The sequence below is a fragment of the Misgurnus anguillicaudatus genome, chromosome 9, assembly GCF_027580225.2.
Source record: "Misgurnus anguillicaudatus chromosome 9, ASM2758022v2, whole genome shotgun sequence".
NCBI lineage: Eukaryota > Metazoa > Chordata > Actinopteri > Cypriniformes > Cobitidae > Misgurnus > Misgurnus anguillicaudatus.
The window spans coordinates 28,722,270-28,734,051 of NC_073345.2; the positions used below are offsets into that span (position 1 = coordinate 28,722,270).

The 11,782-nt window shown below is 35.6% G+C and overlaps 1 protein-coding gene across 4 annotated transcripts in view; it reads left to right on the forward strand.

Annotated features, from left to right (window-relative positions):
* nedd4l (NEDD4 like E3 ubiquitin protein ligase) overlaps positions 1–11,782 on the forward strand; it is a 121,984-nt gene that overhangs the window by 38,505 nt on the left and 71,697 nt on the right. For all 4 annotated transcript variants that reach the window (XM_073871455.1, XM_073871456.1, XM_073871457.1 and 1 more), the window contains exons 4-5: positions 2,531–2,569; positions 4,773–4,826. In XM_073871455.1, coding sequence (XP_073727556.1) covers positions 2,531–2,569; positions 4,773–4,826 — 93 coding nt within the window. The remainder of the gene's footprint in view (positions 1–2,530; positions 2,570–4,772; positions 4,827–11,782) is intronic.

The window sequence follows — 11,782 nt, forward strand, 5'->3', positions numbered from 1 at the left end:
ACACAGTGAAGACAGTGAAGCATGGAGGTGCAAGCATCATGATATGGGCATGTTTCTCCTTCTATGGTGTTGGGCCTATTTATCGCATACCAGGGATCATGGATCAGTTTGCATATGTTAAAATACTTGAAGAGGTCATGTTGCCCTATGCTGAAGAGGACATGCCCTTGAAATGATTGTTTCAACAAGACAATGACCCAAAACACACTAGTAAACGGGCAAAGTCTTGGTTCCAAACCAACAAAATGAATGTTATGGAGTGGCCAGCCCAATCTCCAGACCTTAATCCAATTGAGAACTTGTGGGGTGATATCAAAAATGCTGTAAAACCAAGAAATGTGAATGAATTGTGGAATGTTGTTAAAGAATCATGGAGTGGAACAGCTGAGAGGTGCCACAAGTTGGTTGACTCCATGCCACACAGATGTCAAGCAGTTTTAAAAAACTGTGGTCATACAACTAAATATTAGTTTAGTGATTCACAGGATTGCTAAATCTTAGAAAAAAAAATGTTTGTACAAAATAGTTTTGAGTTTGTACAGTCAAAGGTAGACACTGCTATTTTTTTGAACACACCCCTTTCAACTAATTGCCCAATTGCACAGCCTTAAGAGCGTGCATATCATGAATGCTGGGTCTTGTTTGTTTTCTGAGAATCTACTGAACCTACTGGTAACTTGTTTGCCACGTAGCAATAAAAAATATACTAAAAACCTTGATAATTCTGGTTAGTCACATTGTACTGCTATTATTTTGAACAAGACTGTATATATATATGATATATATAATATATATATATGAGAAGAGTTTGGTTCCAAAACGCAATAAATCCATTTTGACAAATTTTGGTAAAAACGTGTTTTCTATACCAAGAAAGTGACAAGATGAAAACAACTATTTTCTGTTACAAACTTTCACACAGCATCTTTAGGTTATAAAAACATAAAAAATTCAAATCCATAAGTTGATTTTCAAAGATTTATTATAAAAACTGATTCTTTTTTCCACAAAATGCAATAAATACATGACAAGTTTTTATTCAAAATGCTATAAATCTATTGAATCAATAGCCTATATAAATGTGCATTCATCTTTGCCATGTTATATTCATTTAGTTGACTAGTTGTACACACTAATTAAAAATATAAACATTAATGTTATTAATCAAAACACTTACTTTGTCATATTAAGATCACTGTCATTGCGGTTACTTGACGTCTTCGCTTAACGTCTTTCACAGAGATCAGCTGTAAAATGTTTTTGGTCCTGCTCGATTTTGGTTGACTTTGAGTAAAATTATGGAAAGTTTTTCATAAGATCCTCTGGGGTCAATGTTTTAGAATGAGAAGCTTGATGCTGTCGGGAGAACAAGCACGCACCCGTCTCCCGAGTGCCTTTCAGGGAAATTATTAGATGTTGATGGCTTACGTTTCTTTCTCATCACAGAAAACCATCACAGGTTTATCAATGCAATTAAATTATTATTTTGTTTTGTTTGTTGATCACAAAGTAGTTGAGGAAAACTAGGACTCCGTGTACTCAGCGCGCCGCCATGTTTGTTTACATTGCGTGAAAGGTGCGCTGTGGGATTCATTGTGTTCTGTAAAAAAGGGGGAGTGGCGTTTATCGCATTTTGGGAAAAAAGGGAGAAAAGATGACAGAATAACACGGCGGATATTGGATTTTGCGTAAAATTAAGAATTTAAAGTTTTTTATATCATATGTGTGTGTATTGTGTATAATAATTATGTATATATATATATATATATATATATATATATATATATATATATATATATATATATATATATATATATATATATATATATATATATATATATATATATATACATACATAATTATTATACACAATACACACACATATGATATAAAAAACTTTTATTATGCAAATGATTAGTTGCGATTAGTTGCTATGCAGCCCTACAACAGTGAAGATATGCTTTTCATATTTCAGATAAAATGCCATTGTTGATGGTATCGCCATATTCTTGTTAAATTTCTACCTAAACTCTTTTTATTAAAAAGTATGCAGTTAGAAAAATGCTAATTTTAAACATTTTCACTTGCTCTCTCAGACTTTTAGACCCGCTGCATGTCTCTTTTGCATTACCTTAAATCAATTAAGGTTCTCTCCTGAGAACATTTAAATTAAACTGTCGGCCAAACAGTCATGTTGACCAAATGATTAAGTTCCTCTACCACTTAACAAGATCAATAGAGTCAAGGGCTTCCACAGTACACTATCAGTCTCTCTCTCTCTCTCTTTTTCTCTCTCTCTTTCTCTCTGATACGGCATACTTGTCGTCTAATAGCTCAATTTCCTACAATTGAATTGTCACTACACAACTGCTGTATTAATCTCACCCACACTACTTAAATGTACTGTCATGCTTGTGTCAGGTGAATCAGAGGGATTGATGCCAAGTTTTATTTTCGTCTGTGCTCATGTTTACTATTGTGCAAGGTTAATTTTGGAAATCGTAAATAATTGTGTTTGTTTCCATTTCAGACTCTTAATCCCAAATGGAACGAGGAATTCTTTTTCAGAGTAAGTTCACTTTTTCCAGTTTTCATGGACACAAACCAAACCTGGCTTGCATAATTCATAAATTCGCCCACTATAGAGACTGAAAAAGCTTTTTATGCCATCTGAATATAGCACCTATATCATTTTTATCTCTGTTTTTTCTTTCCTGAGTATTATTAATGTGTAACTCTGTTCAGGGCTTTTAACCCCTTAAAGGGTTAGTTCACACAAAAATGAAAACAATGTCATTAATGACTCACCCTCATGTTGTTCCAAACTCGTAAAACCTCCGTTCATCTTTAGAAAAACAGTTGTTACAAGATGTTTTATATTTAGTCCCAGAGCTTGTTGACCCTTCACTGAAAATCTATGTACGATATGCTGTACATGTCCAGAAAGGTGGTAAAAAACATCATCAAAATAGTCCTTGTGACATCAGTGGGAATTTGTTAAATCTCTACCCAGATTTTGTTAAGGAATCGAAATTTGTTAAGGCATTGAGACATTTTGGTCCAAAAATGACAACTTTATTCAGCATTGTCTTCTGTCCCGCGTCTGTTGTGAATATATGTTTGCGAAGATTTTCTTTTCAAACTTACAGCTTGCATCTCCCTCAAACTGTAAATGAAGCTTGGGTGCAAAAAAAACTGGGGCGCACCAGATAACACGTCAGCAGCGTCACTGCAATCTCGTGCATGCGGTTCACAACAGACCCGGAAGAGAAGACAATGTTGAAAAAGTCGTGTTTTTTGTTATTTTTGGACCAACATGTATTTTCGATGCTTTAACAAATTCTAACTGACCCACTGATGTCACATGGACTGCTTTGATGATGTTTTTATTACCTTTTTGGACATGGACAGTATACCGTACATAGATTTTCAATGAAGATTTTCAAGCTCTCGGACTTTATATAAAACATCTTAAACTGTGTTTCCAAAGATGTCTTACGAGTTTGGAATGACATGAGGGTGAGTCATTAATGACATTATTTTCATTTTTGGGTTAACTATCCATTTAACTGGTGCTGTACCATGAGTGGGACATTACCTAAATATATCTATCATGACAAACTATATATTGTTGGAAATGTCTTAGAATGCAGTTTTCATATTTGAAAACCTTTTGGCAGTAATAATAATGCAGTGACAGTAATTTATTAATTTGTGACAAGAGTATGCAGCTAAATGTTGACACCTAGTGGCTGTTGTTGGTAAAACCACTAAAACTGTAACACATAAAAATGTTTGTGATTAATTTTATTTATAACACGGGCCTGTTGAATGCTTCATTCTGATTGGCTGAGGAATGTTCCATGAGTGTTTATTATTTTTCAGTAAACCGCACGCGTAACCTTTCAAATGTCTTTGGTCACCATAGTATATAAGGAATAATTGACTCTGGTCCTTTGAATTATTTGAAAAAATGCACACCCATGATGTAACATGCATTACCACATTAGGTGTGCATTATTTTCGAAAAATTCAACGGCCCGTCTTCATTTATTCCTTATGTTTATTTCATTATTTTTTATTTATTGCAGTAAATTTAAACAGTATTTTTTTCACCTCCAGACTCTGAAAGCTTCTGTAAGCGTCGCTTTAAAACAAGATCAAGATTAGGCTTCTAACCCAAACAATGCTAGTTATATTAATTTAAAGGTGTACATCACCTTTCCACCCCCACACTCAAAAATAGCTGTGCCAGTTAAAAACCAGCGCTCTACAATTTATCTTACACATCTGTTATTATACAGCGGCTGGACATACGGTACCCCCACTTTTATAATAATCGGCGCAATCTGTTATGGGTAACAGCGCGTAATATTGCATGTTTCAGTGAATAAGTGTGTTCTCGTTTCGCAGACTACTTTATTTACACTAATGTGATTTATGAGTGCTATTCCAAGCCCAAATAATAAAATCTGTGTTCATTAGTGTGCATTCGCTCGCATTCACAACAGAACCAGGTTTGGCACCTGATTTGCAAAAAACATTGTCGGCAATAAAACGGTTTTATATTGCAGATTGCATGTGCGTGCTTGAGCGCTTGGACAGCTTGCGTGTGTCTGCGAATAGGCACATTCTTGTTTTTTAGCTTAAGTGCGTTTGCTTATTAGTGGTTTCTATTTTCGGTTTATTAACTGCATTGCATTGGTTTTTCTGGTACGTTTGCTAATAATAAGTCGTATAACTTTGCTTTCTGTCTTTTGTCGTATTTGCAGGTCTGCCCGCAAAACCACAGGCTTCTTTTTGAGGTGTTTGATGAAAACCGTCTGGTAAGATCTGTCTTTTCACCTAACGTGTCAATCAGCATTCAAGCAGAGCTGTAACATCACTGTACATTTAACCTTCTTTTCTAAAATGTGTGACTGGAACAGCTTCTGCTAGTTTAATCTGCATGTTACAATGAGTTATTTTATCAAGCTTTTACAGTCTAGTTTTACAGTCTTGCTGTCTAATGCCCACTATTAAGACAAAACCTTATGTGTGATTCTGAGCATCCTTCATATGCAGCAAGTTTTTCTGTGATGTGTGTCATATATTAAGTTTGATTTTAACTTACTATTACCCTAAAGATCTTGGGCAATTTTGTTAGAAAAAACAAAGAGTGTTATTTGGGACTTCCTTTTTTGCAAAGGATATGTGATGTTGTAATAGATTTTGCAGTATGAGATGGCATAGGAAGGGAGTGTGGTTTTAAAGTTCACATAACACACGCTGTTTCTGCATATTTGATGTTAATCTAATCTTAGTTGCATCAGATTTATAAAAGACAGATCCACTGTATCGATTCTTTCCAATAACGTACAAAACAATTCGTAAAAAGGAGTTACGAGCTGCGGGAGGAGCGAGTCACGAGCAAAGCAACACACTGGATGATTCACTATATGTTCTTGTCGTTTACATTATATGCACTTACGCGCCGATTTCCAACATAACACAAAAGTCTTTCTTACCACATGTAACTCATGACCCGGTTGAGACTTTTCAGCGAAATCCAGCGTTAAACAAACACACATCCACAACTCCGCTGCTACCCCGGATGAACAAACTATATCCGTTGTTTCCGTAATGCTGTTTTTCCCCTTGCATCCAAAAACACACTTCTTTTGTGCCATATAAAACAAAACTTTCGCCTGAAGTGATGCCTGTAACTTCTAGCGTCCTCGGTTCTCGCTCTTCCTCTGATTGACATGTGGGCGTGGTTTTCCGGGGGAAATGCTCATAAAAATCAATGATACGTACGGCTTACCACTGATACGTTAGCTGTACCTGCATTTGAAAAAAACTTTTCAAAACTTGTATGAACCCTGACGAAGTGCATTCGGCACAGAAATACTCGATAACACGTCTGACTGCGTTTTTGACACTTTGCCTATGTTTTGCATGAGGAAACCAACTCTTAAACTGTGTTTATAGGTCAGAATGCACGAAATACTGTTGATCCCCCTTTATAGACTGTCTATGTAGACCGCTCATTAGATTATGGAACAGAGCTTGTGTGCGCTCTGGTGGTCCAATTTCTACTGGGTTGAAGATTTACAAAACCTTGTTCTAAATAGCTTGATGTCTTGAAGCTGTCTGGGTTGGGAAGCTTAGTAGCGCTGCATCAAAAATCGTGTACTGCGACAGTACGTACTGAATTATATAAAGCATGTACTGCTATATAGTTAAAAGAAGTAAGTGTTTGTTGGTAAAGTATGACAATTAAATAACAAGGAGTGCATGTCTTGGTACCCAAATCATTTAAAGAGTCACCCAGTTTTTAGATTTCTGGTATTTGTTTATTGAATTTGGTGCACCAACCATTACCAGCTTATTTATTTAAGTGACATTGTTCAGAAGAGTTCAGAATCTGTTTTGTTATTAATGTTTTATTTTAGCACTGCTGTAGCTGTAAAATTTGCTGTAGAAGTAGGTCATCTGGGTACTTTTTCTTACTGTTTTTCATATACTATAAATTCGGACATAGTACTCGCCTCACATACTGTTTTCGCTTATGGAAGTGGGTTATTTTGGAGGCAGTGCAGGTTTTGGAATGAAATGGGTTCTCTTGTGTTTTAGTTTTTATTGGAGCACATTCTCATTAGGAACATCAGAGGAGACCTTACACTTCACACTAATGTTCTTGGTGAATTGGTAGATTAGTTGGAGAAATGACTGAAGAAAAGGTAATTTGATTGTTTTGCATCCCAGAACATTTTGGAGCTATGCTTTAGAGTGAATTGTTTGAAATTGAAAGGTAATGAAAGATAAAAAAAATTTAATGTAATTGTAAAAACAAAAATTCCGCTGTTAGCTAACTTTTTTATTATTATTATTATTTGGTTTATTATTAATTAATTATTTCAACTTCAACAAAACAAACAAGGCATATGATGACAACAATGAATATTTAAGTAACAATCTTGAGCATACCAGTCATTGGAAATTACAAAAATACAAAATAAGAGCACAAGCGCAACATTGATGTAATTGTAAAAACAAAAAAATTCACTGTTAGGTTACTTTTATTGTTATTATTAATAACTTAAACTTTACAAACAATCAAGGCATATGATTACAACAATAAATATATAATAACGATCCACCTAAGGTTGAGCATATCAGTCATTGGAAGTTACAAATATACAAAAAAAGAGCACAAACCCAACATTGAACAAATTATAATAAAAAAAGGAATACTAATATAATATAATAAAATATAATAATAATAATAATAATAATATAATGAATTATAATACATTTATAATTAAAATAGTAAAATATAATAATAACATCACAAAAACACTAAGCGAGGCTTACTCAAATTAGCTTGTATTCATCGAAAAGTAGAATAAATTTAAGGAAACCGCTGAAACATTTTTGTCCTCATTGCAGTGCAGATCAGTTGCATGGCTTTTTATTAGGGATGCACCGATATGGAAATTTTGGCGAATACCGATAACCGATAACTCTTTATATTTGGGGGCCGATAACGATATATATATATAGGCCGATAAATATTCATATTAATTTCACAATGAAAAACTCCCAGACCGCGGACATCTTGTCTTTGCGCTAGACTAGCATACTCTTCTCAAGCCCTACTATAAACAATGCTTGCATTTCTGAGAGAGAGTTACATTTGCATATTATGAATTTAGTATGTTTCTGACTGTCACAATTTTTATTGAACATTATATAAGGAGTTTTTTTTTAGATCAGGGGTTTTCAAACTGAGGACCCCCAGTGGCCTTCCGAAGGTTCTTCGGGGTCCACAGAAAATTGAAGAGAAAGACAAAAACATAAATAAAGACAAAGACATATTCACTTACTGGGGTTTGCAAGGAAAAATTCCTTATAAAGCTGCTATGAAACAAGATTTACATTTACATAACATTACATTTATGCATTTGTCACTTTTATCCAAAGCTTCAGGTTTATACATCCACTCTTAGTATATTCAGTTATATTTTTTATTCATAAAAATCTACCAATGAATATATATATATATTAGGTAGGGGGTCCCTCACAAAAGGTTCATCATATTTGGGGGTCATTGGTAGCTTGAAATCCCCTGTTTTCCTCATGAACTACCCCTTGTAAAGGTACATAAAAATTCACACAAAAATGTTATAACTCATTGAAACAGCTTTTCTTTTCCAGTGATGCAAGTTATTGGATAATGTCAACAATAAATAAACTCTCAAAGTCAATGTACAAAAACTGTCATTGTGTGTTACACTTTCAAAAAATATGCCTTTGTACCAAAAGACTGCATAGACTTAAAAAATGCCTCGTCAGTTGAATGTATTTTAATAACGTTGCAAATTTCCATGTAAAATTATTGGATTAGGTAAACATAAAAAGAGTTTAGTTGTATCCAATAAACATGATTAGATACAGCTATATAAATGTAATGATTTTATGTGGAAATTTGCCACATAATTAAAATGCCTTTAACTGATTAGTGTAATATTAACACATATTAGTACCAAATGTTTAAGTATCTGTACTAAAATGGTACATATTAGGACCTTTTTCAAAAGTACCATCGATTGACAGCTTTGTACCTTTTTTCTGAGATAACTATTCCCACATAAAAATACCATTATCCAATCCATTTGTGATGTATAATATCAAGTCCCGCTCTACAGACTTTACTTTCTTATTTAAATACTGTTTCCCTTAAAAATGCATCACATTCTGGATGCAGACTGTCATGAATGGCATTTATGTTGACCCCTTGTGTGTTTTAAAGCTCTTGATTTTTCTCTGTGTATAGCAGACAGATGTCAGTTAATACCGGTGATGATAGCAAGCCTTGAGCAGTGCAGAGTAAATCTTGTTGTGCGTGTCTGTTTGTGCATGAGTTGTTGCGGCCCATGATAGTGAATATGTTGCTGTTTTCCCTCCCTGATGGATTTTGGCAGCGTTTCAATGCAAAGCTCAACAGAACATGAGCGTCTTCCTTATATGACTGAGCGAGAGCAAGGATCGTACCAATGACCGGACACTGATTTAATTAATGAATTTCACGCTCTCTCGCATACATGTGCTTTCTGTCTATTTTAATTCTTGTTTTCTCTTTGTGTTTCTTGGTTTGTTTTTCCATTGATTCATTTTCTTGCCATCTCTGTTTTCATTGGAAATGCATTGATTTAAATTCAGTCCCATATCAATTAGTTATCAATATTTCCTTAAAAATATTGGTTTTGCAGACATGGAATTTATTTTATGTAATGAACGGATTCAATATACTGTTACATATACGTTTATTTTCGGAATTGCTCACATTTACACTAGGGGTGGGCAATACGGGAAAATATCATGATTGGTTTAGGCAAACTCACGGTTTCACGATTTTATCATGGTTCTTTTTCATGTTGTTTTTTAAAGACAATTTTTGCCATTACTGAGCCGTAATGCAGCCATCCTAATGCCCCCATTAAAAAATGCAGTCCTACAAGGGAGCAAATATATGCGCGGAAAGTGCACAGACAGTACGCGTACAACAGCGTACTTGATGTTTGTTCTAAACTTTGTTTGCAATGGTTACTTTTCTTCACTTATCTTAAATTTTATAATTTACTGTAAATGTTGAATATCAGTGATGCCTTGGCGGCCTGGTAGAGTAATAATTTGAATAAGAAATCATTTGTATTGCTTATGTGTCGGAGCACGCCATCCGCGCGTAGCCGCGGTCAGTATACTTTAAACAAGGTATACCTTGTCCCTTGTCACGTACTTGATGTAGGCACGAATCACGATACAACGATGTTTCTGAAAAAGTGGCTCGTGAAGACATTTTTATCGTCCACGGCCAAATATCGTCATATCGCACACCCCTAATTTACACAACAGACTAAAGGGCAATTTATAGTCGTGCGTAGGTTCTAAGCCGTAGCTACGGCGTAGGCTATCCGTAGCCTATGCGTAGCTCTGCATAGCCTGACGTGCACCTCGCAAATTTTTTAACAGCGCGTCAGTTCTACGCAGACCGCAAGCCCTGTGATTGGTCTACCAGAACCCCTCCCGTCTGGTAAAAAAAATCTACGTCATTGGTATTTCCGTTTGTGACGGTGAGAACAAAGATGAGCCAAATTGAGGAGTGATTTAACTCAAACTGCAGCAAAAGTCGCTGTTTATTTACTTCCATCATTGCTGGTCTTCTCAAATTATACACAACAAGTTGCTGTTTCTTCTTCGTTTGTGGGTTAACGTGCCCGGTTTCTTCTTCTCTGACGGTCGCGCTGCTACTGTGGTTACACGCGTGGATACTGCCCACCAGCGGTCGCGCGTGTGTTTGCACGTCGACGCGGACGACGACGCAAAAGTATAAATAAAAACCGACGCGGAACCTACGCCGTCGCTGCTACGCCGTGGGACCTACGCACGACTACAACGAGCCCTCTAGTTTATGAGTATTATCGTGGCATTTTTAAATAATTTAGTGTAAATATTTTCATTCAAGCACAAGGAAACATGAATGCTGTCTCTGGCTTTCAGATGTGTTTCCCCGGGTGCTCGCTTCAAATGCGCGCATATATAATGTTAACAGCGCTAAGTAGCCCATTGAAATGTGTTTTGCGTCTTCTTTGCTTAAGTATTTAAATTGGCAAGGCACGTGCAAAAAAAGAAAAAAAACTTTTGTAACATTGTAGCACTGGCCCATGTTGACAAGTGACTTTCCCGAGCATCGTTCACGCTTGCCTCGCTCCATTGGACTAACGTTGCAAGCTGTGCTTGAAGTAAAGCATCCACATGAGGAATATATTCCGGGATTTCTGAATTTATATTGTTTTATCAAAATCAGAGAATCAATATTTGCCCATCCCTATAAAAGTACAAATCAGACATAAAATTACATTTCCGCCTCAGAAATGGTTTTGTCTGCCGAGACTTCCTGGTCTTCACCAGTCGGCACCTAACTGACTGAGGTCTGTGGTAAATAGATAATGGCTTTTTTATACTTAAGTCGATCAATGGACCAACAATTTATGTCAACTTTTGCAATTTGGTTTTCTTCTTCAAACCACTGTCATGGAGACACAAAGTCTTTGAGTCTTATGGGTGCACAAACAAATTTACGTTCACCATTGTTAAGCCAAGTGTTTGATTTTTGGGGTATTTAGGCTTATGTCATGTTATGTGCTCATTTTGATTTAAATGTAAATGTAAACACAGTTGACATTTATATATTAATGTATAAATGTTGAATAGAAATGTTGTGTTTTAGTAAATCTTATAAAGTCTGATTGGTTCAGTGTACTGTAGATAGTGTTGTGAAAGCCCCCTTTTTATTCCTAAAATTCCTGTTGACTTAAATCTACCCTTACGTTTATGCATTTGTCATATGCGTTTTTCCAAATCGAATGCAGTGCATTCAATCTTTACATTTTTATGAGATACAACCCATGACCTTTTGCGCTGCCAATGCAATGCTTTACCAATTGAGCTATAGAAACATAACAAACGAATGCTAACGCCATGATGTCTCCATTAATTGTGCCTAGGTCACCCACTACAGGGCATGGGTGCCCTCCAAAACAATACCCCCTTACAGAGCACTCACACATTCACAATCAAGAGCTTTTATTCAGTGTATAAAAGTCAATTGTTGATCTGCTGTTGCTATGGCTAATCATTTGTTGAATGACTTATCTCTGTTCATTGTGTTTCTTCTTATAAGCACCTCATAATATTTTCTGAAGTTTTACAAGTGATGTTACAGATTGATTTTGTTGCT